The following is an 18,345-nucleotide window of genomic DNA, read 5'->3' on the forward strand; positions in this document are numbered from 1 at the left end:
TATTTTATTCTTTAAGCCCACAAAAAAACTTAAATATAACACTACTGTATTTCTTTATTTTAGGCAAAAAAAAACTTTTTAATACTATATACACAGTCTTATGTTCACTGTAGTATGTAACAAGTTTAGCAAGAAAATGTGGAGAAGAGGGTTTTTTGCAGCAAGAAAATTCTCATCATCATCATCATCTGAAATCCCAAAATTATATTCATTTCTACAACCATCAATTTTTGCTCTAAAAAGGCCTGACCCAGCATCTGTAGAGCTACCAAAAGCCCAAGATCAAAACCCTTGTAGAACTTTGAGCCAAGATTCTCAAGCCACTCTTGAATCTACTCTTCAAAAATCACTTCTTTCAAACAATACAGATGAGGCCTGGAAGTCTTTTAAGGCACTTACTAATGGTTCTGCTTACCCAAGTAAGGTTCTTGCTAATTCTTTAATTACCCATTTGTGTTTGATTAGTGATACTCATAATCTTAAAAGGGCTTTTGCTTCTATTGTGTTTTTGTTGGAGAAAAACCCAAGATTGGTAGATTGTAAAAGTGTTGAAGCCCTTTTGAATTCGATGAAAGTTGCGAATACTGCTGCCCCGGCTTTTGAGTTGATTAAATGTATGTTTAAGAATAGGTATTTTGTGCCGTGTGAGGTGTGGAGTAATGTGCTTATTGATATTAGTAGGAAAAATGGTAGCTTTAAGGCGTTTGTTAAGGTTTTTAATGAGAATTGTAGGATTGCCAAGGAGGAGAAGTTGGATTTTATGACACCGGATTTGGTTGCTTGTAATGCTGCTTTGGAGGGGTGCTGTCGTCATCTTGAATCTGTGGTTGATGCTGACAATGTTGTTGAGACGATGTCGGTTTTTAGAGTTCGTCCTGATGAAACTAGTTTTGGATTTCTTGCTTATGTATATGCTCTAAAGGGACTTGATAAAAAGATTGCTGAAATTGAGGGTTTGGTCTCTGGGTTTGGTTTTAGTGACAGGAGAGTGTTTTTTAGTAATTTGATAAGTGGGTATGTGAAATGTGGTCATATGGAATCTGTTTCACAGGCTTTCCTTCGATTTTTAAGAGAAGGGAATGGAAAAGATTCAAACTTTGCCCAAGAAACATACTGTGAGGTGGTGCAAGGATTTCTTAAGCATGGAGGGATAAAAGATTTAGCAACTTTGATAATTGAAGCTCAAAAGTTGGAATCTTCTGTTATCACAATGGAGCATTCTGTTGGATATGGCATTGTAAGTGCTTGTGTTAGTCTTGGGTTATTGGATAGGGCGCATATCATTCTCGATGAAATGAATGCACAAGGAGGTTCTGTGGGGCTTGGAGTCTATGTATCAATCTTAAAGGCTTACTGCAAAGAGCAGCGTACAGCTGAAGCTGCACAATTGGTTACTGAAATTAGTAGTTCTGGGCTCCAACTGGATAGTGGTAGCTTTGATTCCCTAATAGATGCATCCATGTCATGCCAGGATTTTCAGTCAGCTTTTTCCCTTTTCAGAGACATGCGAGAAGCAAGAGCACATGATTTGATGGGGAGTTATTTAACCATAATGACTGGTCTAACAGAGAATCATCGTCCTGAGCTTATGGCAGCATTCTTAGATGAGGTTGTCGAGGATCCCCGAATCGAAGTTGGCACCCACGACTGGAATTCTATTATCCACTCCTTTTGTAAAGCTGGACGGCTGGAAGATGCTAGGAGGACTTTTAGAAGGATGACCTTTCTCCAATTTGAACCGAATGAGCAAACTTATTTATCTCTCATTAATGGGTATGCAACGGCACAGCAGTACTTCAGCATATTAATGTTGTGGAATGAGGTTAAGAGAAAGGTTTCAGTTGATGGACCACAAAGGTTAAGGTTTGATACTAGCCTAGTTGATGCTTTCTTGTACACACTGGTGAAAGGAGGCTTCTTTGATGCCGTAATGCAAGTAGTGGAAAAATCTCAAGAGATGAAAATCTTTGTTGACAAATGGAGGTACAAGCAAGCATTCATGGAAAATCACAAGAAGCTTAAAGTTGCTAAATTAAGAAAGAGAAACTATAAGAAAATGGAAGCCCTCATTGCTTTTAGAAATTGGGCTGGTCTCAATACGTAATGCAACTTGAATCAAAAAAATTACATTATGCATATCTTTCACTTCAGCTGTCCTAGTAGTTGCTGATCATGTTGGTTGGCCAATAGCTGCTCAGTTTATACTGGGCTTCTACATTATGTAAATACGTCAGCTTCCAGTCCTCTCTTTGGCATTTTTTTTAGCATCTCTTTTTATAGAATTAGAAGCTGATGTGTTTTGCATTACTGGACACGCCCCTATTTGTAATAAACATATAAGGGTGGCATTCCTTCCTGGCAACAAGGGGAGAAATGGCTGTGTGGTCTAAATACCGAATATGTGTATTTAAAATTTTGTTTTTGTTTATTTTACCAAAATAGTTTTAACTGCTCAACTTTTATATTAACATTTCATACTACATGTGATGATCTAGCTTTAAGAACAAAGTATCTTGATCCACAATCTGTAGCATTTTGCTTACTTTTTGAAATCAAATGTGTGTCAAACTAAACGCGAAGCGAGCTAAAAAGTGATAGTTATATGGAAGATGAAAATATTTACTACAAATGTGTGTAAGCCTTCTGTCTATTAGATTCAATTTGTTCCCCAAAACCCTAGTATTTCGGGATTTGAGCTTGATTCATCTTCAAAAGCAAATCAAGTTTCAGTTGCGCTCTTCCCTGAAGTCAATCCAAGGTAAAAAGATTCATATTAGACCTTACACCAATTTTCTATAAATTAAGAGTATTAGTACATGACTTTATTGAAGTTTTGTTTTATAATGTGTAGGTGAAGGGTGGTAAAAGGCTCTGTTGCTCCATATTGGCTCCAGGGAAGAAAGGTTATGAAGGTTCATACTAGGCAAGGTTTATAACTACTATCTAGTTCCTTGTTTGTAGCGTAATATAAACCATATGAATCCGACCATTACTTGCAATTGCAAATAAAAGTTATTTCATTAATATGTTTTAAAGAAACTTGTTAATGTATTAAAACTACTTGGCTTGGACCAAACACCTCTTGGTGTAGCGGTGTCGCCGACACCTCGCTGTCTGAGTGTGTTTAACTAGCAAAAAAAACTACTTGGGCTTGGTATATGTGAAATTATATCTTTTATCGACTAGAAGACTAATCCAAAGAAGTTATTGACAAAACTGATCCTTCAATTCTCTAAGTTGATGTTCGTTCGCAAAAAGTATAATCTTGATTATTTACATTTGTACTTCTTCAATTACATTTAGTCCTTTAATATAATCTCATGGACTAGTTTTGTTAGTTTTTAGTACATTTTTGGGGACTATTTATTATCCGGTAAAAACCAATTGTAATTTAGTACATGGAATAATTTAGATGAAATATAGTAAAAAATTAGAGTATATATGCAGATAAGTTTGCAATTATAATGCTGTGGAACAAAAATGGCCTATATGAAGTTCCTATAATGATATTCCGTAGTATTTACTCGACGTTGATTAAACTGTATTCAATCTGGAATTTTCATTTTATAGTAAGAGTAAAGACAAAAAACTTTTATGTAAAAATTAAGCTGTAATGTCAACTGTCAAGGTCACCCTTTCCTGGACTAGCCTCGAGTTTTTCAGAAAATGAACAAATTGTCAAGATGATTTAGCTAATAATCTTAGCAATTCACCAGTAAAGTAATAGCACGTGTATGAAAGTTGCAAGCTAATTTCTGGTTCATAGAACCTGGATAACTGTTTACTAAATGTATCTTGTTTGTGTTTGCAAGAGTCTAGATACATATATTTTTTGGAACGATATATTTGTTTCAACTTGAAGTTGTGGAGTCTGAAGATATGGAAGGACCATCACCCAAGCAAAGATGCCGGTACCCCACTGAAGAAAGATGAGAAAGTTGACTCGGCCAATTATTCAAAAATCTTTAAGCTCTCATTCTTCTTCACCGGTCAGTTGCTCACCCATAAATTTTCTTTGTAGACCATTTTTAGTACAATTACCTGTATTCACGACATGGAAAGTCTTAGAGATTTTACATCCGACAGGAACCCAAATTCTGTATATGATAGTAAATAGCCATCAATCTGATGAAAGTTGAAATAGCTGTCAACCCTTTCAAGAAATTACCCCTCGTGTTTCATTAACAAAATGGCTGGATGAGCATTGTTCCCCTGTTCTGGTTGTAGCGGGATTTTTGCCTCTGTATATGATCAGCCATTAGGAATAATTGGCTATGCTGGCAAAGGTTCTGTTTTACGTGGCCAAGCACTTTGATGACTCAATTTTGCAACTTTTAATTGAGTATGGAATGACTTGACGGAAGTCGTTTAAGTGGCTGAAACAATGATTATGAGCCATCAAAGTATTATTTTGCAGGCCATCTAAATGCAATTTACTCTAAAACTAATGATGATGAGAAGTTTTGCAGATTATATTAGAGTCTATGAGATCATTATATATTTTGAAAATATGTAAGTCTTCTTTTTCTGAATCTTTGCGCGGCGTTGTTATACAGAAAACAGAATTCTGAAGGTTCTCCTTTGGCTTAGGTCCTAATTTTCCAAGTAGAAACATGATAATGTGGTTGCAAGTATTTGACAATTTACAATAGTTTTACAGTAGTTGTAGGTCTAGTATCAAGGAGTCATGGTCATTATATTTATTTTCTACTTATAAACTAACCCAGCATAAGTAGTGGAGTTTGAGCTTTGTTTTGAATCACAGAATTTAAACTTTTAGCTAGGCAATCAATGAAATGTTCAGCACCAACCACTTTGAAATTATTGTAACAAATAACAATTTCTTTTCTTTCTTTGACCAACTTTAGTGTCTGAACTAAGCATTCTTTGACTTGCTTACATAGTTACATTGCAACTGAGTCCTTCTGGTCAACTTCTTTGATAAACGAATATAGTGCACATTTAGAAAATCTTAAAATAAGTCATTTATGATTTAAGATGAATAATTGAATTATAAGTGGTAAGTTTATAAATACTTATAAGTTGTATAAGTATTTGAATAATTTTAATTATAAGCCAGAATATTTTTTACTTGAATAAACAAAACTAAATAATTTTTTTTTCTTAATTCGTGAAATTTAAATTAGATTAACATTTTGAAATATATATTTTAAAACTAAAGTTATAAAAAAATGGAAATTCAAAATAAGTTGAGAAAAAGTACATCGTTATTAACATTCAACTTATCAGCTTATAAGTTAAATTTACAACTTTTAAGTTGGGTCGACAAACACTCGTCGATAATTACGCTTATAAGTCAATAAGTTGTTTTTTATCAAGCATCCCAAACTTTAAAAAATATAACTCATCCAAATTCAGCAGGGAGTTCAAATTTTAATCCTGAATCCTTTATATTGAACGATGCAAATTCAGTTAAACAAGGACTGTCAAATTTGCAACTATATCTACAGAAAAATCACTAGATCTGTTTCGTAAAAATATGATTAAAAATTAAAATTAATCGCCCAATTTAATTTATTCCGACGTGGTTTCGTAGTAACTATTTTTCCTAAACTTATGTCCCTTCCCTGAAATTATATGGTTGGTTTCCGATCAAGATTTCGAGTTCTGGTGTGTAATTATTTTTTTTTTTTAAAATATCGACAGTAAGGCCACGTGGCAGAAGTCCATTGGATGTAGTAGAGTACCCTGCACAAGTAGGCTTCGTGTTAAACAAATTCGAATTCAGAGCCGCCATGTGTGAAAAAAACAGCATAACAGCCGTATATATCCTCCGCATTCATTGACTGACTGCCAACTGGATCAGTGGGCCCGACAACACTAGCGCACACACTACGCGTATTACACGCAATCAGAACAAAAAAACTGTACATACAACTACACTTAAACATAGTACTACACCTAGTACATAGATGTTTAGATTACATTGAGAACACGCAAATGCCTAGATAAAGATTAAAACTACCCAACCCTTTGTCATTTTCTCTACTATTTCAACAAACTAAAAACCCCATCATTTTATTGTTAATTTGCAGTTTTTTTTTATTTTCTGGGGGGTTTAAGTTTGATTATTATAATTATGATCAAGAAAATGAGAAGCTTGATATATGTGATTATTTTGTTATTGTATTCTGTTTATGCAGTTTCAGGACATGATAAAATGGTTTTATTGGAGTTCAAGAACTTAATTTCTGACCCTTCTGGGATTTTATCCAGCTGGAGAAGTGAAAGTTTGAACTATTGTTCATGGGCTGGAGTTACATGCAGTTCAGATTCTAGGGTGGTGGAGCTGAAGATACCTGGTGGGAATGGAGGTAATGTTTCTGATGATTATTGTTCGAAATCTTCGGATTTTTTATTGCATGGATATGGAAATAAAAGAAATTGTTCTGATAGGATTGGCAAGTTAGGTGGGAAGTTACCTTATGTTATTGGGAAGTTGTCTATGCTTAGGGTTTTATCGCTTCCGTTTAATGAATTTAGTGGTGAACTTCCGAGAGAAATGTGGGGTTTAAGGCATATTGAAGTACTTGATCTTGAAGGGAATTTGATTACTGGGAATTTGTCTGGTGATTTTGTTAGGTTTAGGAAGTTGAGGGTTTTGAACCTTGGTTTTAATAGGATTGGTGGGGAGATTCCGAAATCTCTTTCAAAATGCGGGGATTTGCAAGTTTTGAATTTAGCGAGGAATAAGTTAGAGGGTCAGATTCCGGAGTATTTTGGTGACTTTTCAAAGTTAAAAGTGCTTTGTTTGTCGTTTAATTTGTTGAGGGGATCAGTTTCAGATGAATTATTGAAAAATTGTGGGAGTCTTGAGTATGCGGATATTGCTGGTAATTATCTAAATGGGAGCATTCCTAGAAGATTTGGCAAATGTGGCCAATTGAGAACACTTCTGTTGTTTTCTAATGCATTTGAAGGTGTTATCCCTCCTGAACTTGGTGGTCTTCAGAAACTTGAAGTTTTGGATGTATCACAAAACAGGCTTCATGGTCATATTCCAAGAATGCTTGGAAACTGTGTTAGCTTGTCAGTAATTGTCCTCTCAGGTAACTTTGATCATGCATCATCTGGATTACCTGATGCCCCTTTCCAAAAGTATAATGTTTTTGAAGGCTCTATCCCCGAGGAAGTTACGACTTTACCTCATTTAAAGATTCTTTGGGCTCCAGACGCAAATTTAGAAGGCAGATTTCCCAGCAATTGGGGCCATTGTGACAACTTAGAGATGGTGAACCTGGCGGAAAATCTATTTACGGGAAAAATATATGGGCTATTTGGAGGATGCAAGAACCTGCACTTTCTAAATCTGAGTTCAAACAGCATAAGTGGGGGTCTTGATGAAAAACTTCGAGTTCCCTGCATGACTGTGTTTGATATTAGTTCAAACCTATTGTCAGGGTCAATTCCTACCTTCCACAACATTACTTGCAGTTCTATACCCTCTTCCAGTTCAGGCCTTCTTGAATCTTCCAGCCCATCCTTAGCGTATGTGTCATCCTTTACATGTAAGACACTTTCAGAAATCCCTCTACCATTTTCAAGTAGAGGCTTTCCAGTTGTTCATGACTTCAGTCAGAATAACTTCAGCAGTTCAGTACCAATGCTTCCAGTAACCCGTGGAAGTCTAGGCAAAGATATCGAATATGCATTTCTTGCTGCTGAAAATAATCTCACTGGACAGTTACATGAGAACTTATTTGGTAAGTGTAACGAGTTTTTTAGAATCCTCATCAATGTAAGCAGCAACAGACTTTCTGGTCCACTTCCATCTGCTATTGGTGTCGCATGCAGATCTCTAAAAGTTTTGGACGTCTCCAAGAATCAGATTTCAGGGATAATCCCATACAGTATTGGATATTTACATTCACTTGTTAAGCTTGACTTGAGCTGGAACAAGTTGCAGGGTATGCTGCTACTTGATCTCAGTCGCATGAAGAATCTGAAGTATCTATCCTTGGCAGGAAACCAGCTGAACGGAAATATACCTTCTACATTCTCACAGTTAACCGCTCTCCAATGTTTAGAACTTTCATCAAACTCTTTTTCTGGTGAAATACCCCAGGGTCTAGTAAACTTGGGTAACCTAGCTGTTTTATTGCTCGATAACAATAAACTGTCAGGTAATATCCCCACAAAGTTTTCAAATATAACATCACTCAACAACTGTTACATCTCAGATGATAATTTGTCTAGACAGTTCTTGTTAGGCAGTAAGAAAATGACTTGTATCAACTTTCTTAGAAATCGTTTCCTCCCTGTAGCTCATTTAGCTATACCTCCAGGTGAAGGGACAAATGACTCTGTGGCCTATCCAGCAGTAAGTGGTTCTAAAAGCTCAAGAAAAGGATTTAGTTCTATCGAGTTGGCGTCCATAGTATCTGTATCTGCAATTGTTTGTATTCTTTTATGTCTAGTTATCCTCTTCTATTTTATAAGAAGAAAGACTCCAAATACGAGAGCTCATGTTTCAGAATCTTCTGAGAGAAAGGAAGTAGTGGTTTTCAAGGATATAGGGGTCCCGTTGACTTATGAAAGTATTGTTGAAGCAACAGGAAATTTTAATGGAATCCATTGCATTGGATATGGGGGTTTTGGTGCCACTTTCAAGGCTGAAGTCGCACCAGGAACCATAGTGGCAGTGAAGAGGCTTACTTTAGAAAGATACCAAGGTATTCCACAGTTTGATGCTGAGGTAGGCATCCTTGGAAGGATAAAACACCCGAACCTCATAACTTTAATTGGTTACCATGCCAGTGAAGCAGAGATGTTCCTCATATACAATTTTCTTTCCAGAGGTAATTTGGAGCAGTATATCCAAAACAGATCTGAAAGGGATGTTGACTGGAGAGTACTTCACAAGATTGCTTTGAATGTTGCCAATGCACTGGCTTTTCTTCATGACAAATGTAATCCACGAGTTCTACATCGTGACATTAAGCCAAGCAATATATTGTTGGATGATGAGTATAATGCTTATTTATCTGATTTTGGATTGTCGAGGCTTTTAGGAATTTCTGAAACCCATGCAACTACAAGTGTTGCGGGAACCTATGGTTATGTAGCACCAGAATATGCTTTAACTTGTCGTGTATCTGAGAAAGCTGATGTTTACAGCTATGGTGTAGTGCTTCTTGAGTTGCTATCCGATAAAAAATGTCTGGATCTTTCTTTTTCTTCATATGGAAATGGTTTTAATATCATTTCGTGGGCCGTAATGCTACGGGAAAGTAGTCGGGAAAAGGAGTTTTTCACTAGTGGTCTATGGGAGACAGCTCCCCGGAATCATCTTGTTGAAATTCTAAAGTTGGCAGTAGGTTGTACAGCTGAGGTCAAAACTACCAGGCCTATGATGAGACAAGTTGTCCACATACTAAGGAGATATCGACCTCCTCCAGGATAGCTTATACAGTTTGTTACTAATATGTTTTACTTATGAGGTAGGGGCTGTTGTTTTCAAGACATTGGTTTTAGTTGTTTCGGCCAATTTTTTAGTTTTTGGCCGATCATTGATGTAAGCTGAGAAATCTCTCTCTCTCAGGATTTAACCATGAATCCCATTCTTCCTTCAATTCTGTGTATAGTCAAGTACAATTTGACTGTGTTTGTTGGCAAGAAATACAGTTCTCTAACTATTTAAAATTTTGCAGTTCATACTTAATTTATTGAAGTTTTTATATATCGCTTTATTTTTCAGTAGTCTACATAATCCCACATTCCCAATAATCAAAGGTTCAAAGCTACAATAATATGTAGACAAGGCCTTGTATATCATTTTACTTTTTCAAATTTATATTAAAATCTACAACATTTGATACTAATCATAAAATCAGGGGGAGTGTTGAGCCACTGCTCAGTTATCAGTGGTAATCTAATGGTTTAATTACTCAATTCTTAAAGCAAGAACATTTAAAAAAAAGAGACCTTGATATAAAATACAAAAAACCAGAGCTGGCACTTCAAGATTGTCTTGTTGTTGCACCTCTCTTAGGGGGATCCTGTAAACATTTGGAACTACTATGGAATAATTAAATGTCCCAGGCTTCTGTACCCCTCCAAGGTGGAAATATAGTGGTTTTCTGGATGGAGGATTGAGTGGTTCGGGGGATACATATAGGTGGCCTCGTTTTAGCAGTCATAACGTCTTGCAATTCTAGAAAATTTCCTAGTATTGATGGTGAATATGAGCTATCCACAAGTTTCATCAGTTAAGAATCTAAGAGCTTTCAATGCAGTAAACATAGTTCTTTTAAAAGTCTATACCTAGCGTTGAAATTAATTTTCCCACCGCCTGCATCAAAAAGGAAGTCTAATACAAATATTGCTAAACAACGATTGCAGATTATTCTATTCTCTGACCGATGTGCAGTTAGTAATGAGGCAAAACAAAATATTCTGAGCTATCTATCAGATTTTCTGGAAATCGAGTCCCAAGATAAAGTTGAGCTGAGTGTTTCTCCTGATGCAGAACTTTGGACCATTTATTCGGTTACAGTGCCTGTACGAGCAAAACTACAATATGAAGAAGATGATGAAACTGGTACAATCACAAATATTGATTACAAGACTCTGGTGAAACTTCTGGTTCCATTGATGTCAAGTTTGATTTTTATGTTCCAGATAGATTATTCCCAAGTGATGATGGCTTCTTCCAACATGTTTGTAATTTATCTGATGCTCTAGCAGACCTTTAACTTTGTAAATTAGTGGTGTTTAATCTGCTAATATATTATCTTATTCTCAAAAGTGACAGCTACGTTCTACTTAATAAGAAATCTACGGTAACTATATTGATCCATGGACCCGCGTGATCATACATCCTCTCGGAAAATATGGGTATAAGTCTCATATTGGTAAGTTATATTTTTGAGTATTATGACTAAAAGATGTGTGAGATATGATGATATTCTCTTAATAATGGAAATTATTATTTTCCATTAGAATTTGGCTCAAATATTATGGCATAAATTAATTTAATTTTGTTTCAGATTAATTGATATGGTGTATGTCTTGATATATTTAATCTGATTCTGTTTCAGATTATTTATGGAATAGAGTAGCTTGCAAGTATTACACCGATTCCATAATTAATGATATTTAATTATGGAAAAGAGTAGCGCACAAGTCTATCTACACCTATATAAACACCTCTAAGGCGTTAGGGTTAGACACACCAAAAACATATTCGCCTTTAAATACAAAACTCTCTCTCTCTCGGTGATAGTTTCGTACCCGTTCAAGCTCGCTGAAGGTGCTCGTTATCCGTAATGTCGTCGCTACCTCGTTTTATCCTGGGAGGCTATCGACTCGCACATACGGTGAGAGGCGAAATAGCTTTAAGGAGACAGTTTCAACTGGACTCGAGGATCTCTCTTCTGTTTATATCTTTTCTTCCTCCGTTTGATTTCATTTACTCACGCACACATTTGTTTGATTATATGTATTAATCGCAGATTGTATTCACAATCTTAAAGTTATTTATTTTATATACATCTGTGACTGATACATCTGTGACTGATACATCTGTGACTGATACATCTGTATCTGCTTGTTTTGTTGAGTAACAGATCGATGGAGAACCAAACTGTGAACGATTCGATGAACATGACGGCTGATCCCAACGCACAGATCACTGGATCTGATGGGGTTCACCAGCAGCCGATTAACCCTAACGCACGGATCGTACGATCTGATGGGGATCAAACGCCTGTTGGACATGTGCCTTCGGGACATGTGCCTGTGGGACACACTGTCATTGGACAGTTTAGTGTTCCTCTTGGACAGATATCGGCAGGATTCACTCCTCCGATCATACCTGCGGTGCCTACTGGTGTGCATACACCTGTAGTACAGACGCACGTACCATCTGTTCCACCTGTGGTGCCTGCTACACCTGTTATGCCAACTGTGCCTGCTGCACATGCTGAAAAACCTGAGAAATTCAACGGAACGAACTTCAAACGTTGGCAACAAAAGATGCACTTTTATCTGACCACGTTGCATATGGATCGCTTCCTTAAGGAAGAACCACCGTTGCTCACTGCTGAGAGTAACATGCAGACTGTGTATGCTGCTGATGCTTGGAAGCACTCCGACTACATCTGTAGGAACTATGTGTTAAATTATTTGTCTGACCCGTTGTATAACGTATACAGCGCGAAGCCAACAACTAAGGTCTTATGGGAGTCACTTGACCATAAGTATAAAACCGAGGACACTGGGGCAAAGAAGTGGATTGTTGGTCGCTTTCTTGATTATAAGATGGCAGACTCTAAGACTGTGGTCAGTCAGGTGCAGGAACTGCAGGTGATCATTCATGACATTCATGTTGAGGGAATGGTCATAAGTGAGTCTTTCCAAGTTGCTGCTGTTATTGAAAAGCTTCCACCTGGATGGAAAGATTTCAAGAACTACCTTAAGCACAAGCGAAAGGAGATGTCTATGGAGGATCTTATTGTTAGACTTCGTATTGAAGAAGACAATAGAGGGTCCGAGAAGAAAGTTAATGTTGCCACTGAGAAGGCAAACATGGTGGAGCATGCTCAAAGCTCCAAGCCCAAGAAGACTAATTCTAGTAAAGGGGCAAAGCTGGCACCCAAAGGAGGGATTTCGAAGTCGAAATTTCAGGGGAAGTGCTACAAATGTGATAAAGTTGGTCATAGGTCTTCTGACTGCAAGAAGCCCAAGAAGCCCAACAAGAAGAAAGAAGCAAACATGGTAGAGAATATCTCCAAGGATATGGGTGATATAGACCTTTGTGCTACGGTCTCTGAAGTGAACCTGGTCGGTTCTAATCCACGTGAATGGTGGATTGATACTGGTGCTACTAGGCATGTTTGCTCAGACAAGGCGATTTTCTCTAGCCTCAAAGCTTCTGATGCTGGTGAGAAGCTCTACATGGGGAATTCAGCAACTTCTACCATTGAGGGTGAAGGCACGGTGATCCTGAAGATGACCTCTGGGAAGAATATGACTTTGAAGAATGTACTTTATGTGCCTGATATTCGCAAGAACCTTGTGTCTGGTTCTCTGTTGAGTAAGCATGGCTTTCGCATTGTAATAGAGTCGGATAAAGTAATTTTGTCTAAGAGTGGTATGTTTGTAGGCAAGGGTTATTTAACCGATGGGCTTTTTAAGCTCAATGTAATGTCCGTTAAGGACGATAATGAAATGAAGAATTCTCCTGCTTACTTGCTTGAGTCTCCTAATTTATGGCATGCTAGATTAGGACATGTAAATTATGACACTTTATGACGTTTAAGTGCAAAAGAATACATACCTAAACTTACTATCGATTCAAAACATAAGTGTGAGACTTGTGTTGAGGCAAAATTAACGAGATCATCATTTAAGCGTGTGGAAAGGAACACCAAAGTGCTAGACCTAATACATAGCGACATATGTGATTTAAAATTCGCTCCAACAAGAGGAGGAAACAAGTATTTTATTACATTCATTGATGATTGTACAAAATACTGCTATGTATATTTGTTGAAAAACAAAGACAAAGCTATAGATAAATTTAAAATTTATAAGGAAGAAGTTGAGACACAACAGACTGAGAAAATCAAAGCGATACGAAGTGATCGTGGAGGTGAATATGTTGAACCATTTGGAGAATTCTGTTCACAACATGGTATAATCCACGAGGTCACTGCACCATACTCCCCTCAGTCAGATGGTGTGGCTGAAAGGAAGAATCACACTCTGAAAGAAATGATGAATGCGATGTTGTTAAACTATGGGCTTCCACAATCGATGTGGGGAGAAGCCATCTTAAGCGCAAATAATATTTTAAATATTACGATGCGCAAGAATAAGGATGTAAGTCCTTATGAAATGTGGAAGAAAAAGAAACCAAGTTACCAACACCTGAAAGTGTGGGGGTGCCTTGCAAAGGTACTGATCCCTACACCGAAGAAGGTGAAGATAGGTCCTAAGACTGTGGATTGTATTTTCATCGGATATCCTCCACATAGTACTGCATATCGGTTTCTTGTTCATGAATCCAAGATTCCTGATATTCAAAAGAATACCATTATGGAATCAAGGAATGCCTCATTCTTTGAGACGATGTTTCCCTGTAATTCAGGAAACCAACAACCTATGACGTCTAAACGATCTCATGAGTCTGTAGATGACGATAATGAGAGTGACGAAAGTGAAGACGAAAATGTGGGGTAGTGAGAAGGAGCAAAAGACAATGAACGGAGAAATCCTATGGGTATGATTTTATGACCTATTTGCTCGAAGAAGGTGACCCAAAAACCTATAAGAAGGCGGTTACCTCACCTGATGGACCTATGTGGAAAGAGGCCATCAAGAATGAAGTTGATTCAATTATGCAAAATCATACTTGGGAATTAGTGGACTTGCCAACTGGTTGCAAACCATTAGGTAGCAATTGGGTTTTTAAGAAGAAGTTGAAAACTGATGGCACTATTGATAAGTATAAGGCCAGACTTGTAATTAAAGGATACAAGCAACAAAAAGGCCTTGATTACTTTGATACATATTCTCCTGTAACGAGAATAACGTCCATAAGGATGATGTTTGCTATTGCTGCAATGCGTAATCTAACTGTACATCAAATGGATGTGAAAACAGCCTTCCTAAATGGAGACATAGATGAGGAAATCTATATGGAACAACCCGAAGGGTTTGTTGTCCCAGGACAAGAAAGGAAAGTTTGTAGATTGGTGAAATCATTGTATGGTTTGAAACAAGCGCCTATGAAATGGCATGAAAAATTTGATGAGGTCGTGTTGACCAATGGCTTCAAAATCAATGAATGTGTTAGTTGTGCCTATTACAAGGATAACGAGAACAGTTATGTCAAGGAGAATGACAATGGCTATGTCATGATGACACTATATGTAGATGATTTACTTATTGCCGGAAGCAATGATAAAGTGATCAAATCTACCAAGGACATGTTGAAATCAAGATTCGACATGAAAGACATGGGACTAGCAAATGTAATTCTGGGAATTCAAATTTCTAGAACATCAGAGGGTCTCGCATTAAGTCAACCACATTATGTTGACAAGATCCTTGAGAAGTTTCTTAAGGATGACCTTGCGAAAGCTAGGACACCTGTGGATATGACTTTGCACCTATCCAAGAACAAAGGTGTAGCTGTTTCCCAATTGGAATACTCGAGGATAATTGGTAGTCCGGTGTACCTCATGAGTTGTACAAGACCAGACATTGCATACTCAATTAGCAAGTTGAGTAGGTTTACGAGTAATCCGGGAGCTGATCACTGGAAAGCGATCATAAGGGTACTAAGGTACTTGAGGGGAACTCGAGACTATGGACTGCACTATGGCAGATACCCAGCAGTATTTGAAGGATATACTGACGCAAATTGGATATCTAGCAAGAAAGCACTTAAGTCTACGAGTGGCTATGTGTTTACATTAGCTGGAGCGGCAATATCATGGAAATCCTCAAAACAAACGGTGATAACTCATTCCACGATGGAAGCTGAGTTTGTGGCACTAGATAAATGCGCCGAAGAGGCTGAATATCTACGTCAGTTTCTGGAGGATATTCCAAGATGGCAAAAGCCTGTAATTGTAATAGGGATTCACTGTGATAGTCAATCCGCTATTGGCAGAGCACAGAGCACGATGTATAATGGAAAGTCTCGTCATATACGACGACGACACAGTTCCATTAGACAATTGATCTCAACCGGAATTATCACTGTTGATTATATACCGTCAAAAGATAATATCGCGGATCCACTAACCAAAGGGTTATCAAGAGAAGTGGTTGAGAAATCATCGAGAGGGATGGGCCTTAAGCCTATTGCTTAACGACATCATGGTGGACACCCAACCATTGCTGACTGGAGATCCCAAGAACTTGGTTCAATGAGACAACTAAATCATGATGACCAAATCACTGTGGGGGTAACCCCTGGCCTGTTCCTATGATGAGGAAACAGTGAGACCCGTAAGGTACGAGGTTAAGCTTTGAGCTTTTAATGATCTTTGATGAATACATGGAGCTCAGGAGTGAACGCATGAAATTCAGTTGAGTAAACGCGGGTTACTCTATAAGATAAAGATCACCTATGTGGGAGAGAAGTGGGGCCGCTTCAAAGGAGAATTGCGAGGCACAATTCTTTAGAAACTTCTGCAGAACCAGGACGATGTTCCATGGCCAAAATGGACATACTCATGAGAGCTGAACGAGTCAGAAACGATATAGTGATAAGTATATCATCGTTTACACAAACGGTCGAACAGTTCAAGGACAAGCACGTCTACTGTCTACCAGTAAAGTCAATATGCTTACTCGAGCGAAGGTTTAAGGAGCATTCTCTACCTATCGTATGCTATATCTGATCGAAGAAACTATCACCAAGTCAAACTCCGTGTCTGTCTGTCTGTCTGGTGTGTGCTACTAAGATCACCAATCTCACCCATGTGGGGGGTTGTTGGAAAATATGGGTATAAGTCCCATATTGGTAAGTCATATTTTTGAGCATTATGACTAAAAGATGTGTGAGATATGATGATATTCTCTTAATAATGGAAATTATTATTTTCCATTAGAATTTGGCTCAAATATTATGGCATAAATTAATTTGATTTTGTTTCAGATTAATTGATATGGTGTATGTCTTGATATATTTAATCTGATTCTGTTTCAGATTATTTATGGAATAGAGTAGCTTGCAAGTATTACACCAATTCCATAATTAATGATATTTAATTATGGAAAAGAGTAGCGCACAAGTCTATCTACACCTATATAAACACCTCTAAGGCGTTAGGGTTAGACACACAAAAAACATATTCGCCTTTAAACACAAAACTCTCTCTCTCTCGGTGATAGTTTCGTACCCGTTCAAGCTCCTGAAGGTGCTCGTTATCCGTAACGCCGCCGCTACCTCGTTTTATCCTGGGAGGCTATCGACTCGCACATACGGTGAGAAGCGAAATAGCTTTAAGGAGACAGTTTCAACTGGACTCGAGGATCTCTCTTCTGTTTATATCTTTTCTTCCTCCGTTTGATTTCGTTTACTCACGCACACATTTGTTTGATTATATGTATTAAGCGCAGATTGTATTCACACATCCAAGGTGAGTTTTTTAATTTATATATGCTATGCAGCAGGTACGTATATTCTAAGATGATACCTCGCGGAGGAAATTGTAAGTGAATGCAGTTTCTTCCTTTTTGAATGTTGTTCACTTGTCCCTGCTTGGCTGCTTCTAATTCAAATGAGTAAGAACTTGACAAGTACCACAGTCAAGTTTGGTATCATTATCAAGGTAAGTTGAAATGCTTCAGTTTTATCGCGCTGCTAACTGACTTGCAACTTATTTTAGTCAGTTAAGGTGCACCACTTGTTAGTTGCAGCTCAAGGCAGAGTATATTTTAGTCATAATAATTTAGGAATGATTTGGAGGTTTTAGAAAAGCAAAGTTTCTTTACTTGTAGTCATTTTGTTTTTCCTATTACATTATTTCATGGTTCTCTAATATGCATCGTAGAAATGCACAAAGATTCTAGTAGTCGAGCTTGTTTTGTGTCATATTTTTTTGTCAGAAGTTCACCGGAATGGAGTTGTCAATTGCGCTCTGGTTTTGAAACTCGGTTTCATAAGGCTTGTAACTCTAGCATATATTGCTGATTTTGATCTTCATTTTTCAATGCTTGGATGTTGGTTCTTTTTCTTTTGACATTGTTAACACAGTTTCCTACTTTCAAAAGCAATGTTTTTCTGCTGCAAAGATGCTACAACTGTAGTCTGTTACAGTGATGGAAGGATATTTGAAAAGTAGATTTATAAAAATCTGCATTTCGAGTTCAAATAAAAAAATCTGCATTTGTTGTGAATTTGTTTGTATAAATTTCAAAAAGAGGACTGTTTCCAATGCTAAAAATCTGAGCTCTTTGGTGGTTGGCCTCAAGAATCAATGGTGAATGATCTAACTAAATGTTTTTCTTTTTCTATAGGAGGAAAGCTTAAAAGTATTTCAAACTATTGTAAAACGAATAATTATATTGTAGACCAAAGCTTAAAATTATCAAAAAAAAAAAATTAATTTTTTTGTGATTTTGTTTGCACCTATTTTGCATTTAGTGTTTTCACAAAAGTAAAAACTAAAAACTTATTTTTACCAAAAATAATCACATTTCTCAAAAAATCTTATTTAAATATTTTGTTTTTAACTTTTGAATTGTCTTAGGATATTTTAATTAAACCCAAATCATTTGAAATATGAAGTTGTAATAGTAATAATATCTTTAATTTTTAATTTTAACTGAAATTTTCAATTAAACTTTTTTTGACATTTATTA

General features: G+C 37.0%; 2 protein-coding genes across 2 annotated transcripts; both read left to right on the forward strand.

The window, feature by feature from the left end:
• The first annotated feature begins 100 nt into the window (after positions 1 to 100).
• LOC141663789 (pentatricopeptide repeat-containing protein At1g69290) lies at positions 101 to 2,456 on the forward strand. The gene has a single exon (XM_074469612.1). It carries the CDS (start codon positions 101 to 103, stop codon positions 2,102 to 2,104), a length of 2,004 nt encoding a protein of 667 aa, XP_074325713.1. The 3' UTR covers positions 2,105 to 2,456.
• Positions 2,457 to 5,931: 3,475 nt separating this feature from the next.
• LOC141667606 (LRR receptor-like serine/threonine-protein kinase RPK2) lies at positions 5,932 to 9,677 on the forward strand. Its single transcript, XM_074474155.1, has one exon. The coding sequence runs from the start codon at positions 6,101 to 6,103 to the stop codon at positions 9,422 to 9,424; it is 3,324 nt and encodes a 1,107-aa protein (XP_074330256.1). The 5' UTR covers positions 5,932 to 6,100; the 3' UTR covers positions 9,425 to 9,677.
• Positions 9,678 to 18,345: the final 8,668 nt, after the last annotated feature.

Source organism: Apium graveolens, chromosome 6, assembly GCF_009905375.1.
Source record: "Apium graveolens cultivar Ventura chromosome 6, ASM990537v1, whole genome shotgun sequence".
In the NCBI taxonomy this organism is placed as follows: domain Eukaryota; kingdom Viridiplantae; phylum Streptophyta; class Magnoliopsida; order Apiales; family Apiaceae; genus Apium; species Apium graveolens.

Bases quoted from the DNA above. Each gene is read 5' to 3' on its own strand.
- LOC141663789 (XM_074469612.1), top strand. From the start codon at position 101: ATGTTCACTGTAGTATGTAACAAGTTTAGCAAGAAAATGTGGAGAAGA.
- LOC141667606 (XM_074474155.1), top strand. From the start codon at position 6,101: ATGATCAAGAAAATGAGAAGCTTGATATATGTGATTATTTTGTTATTG.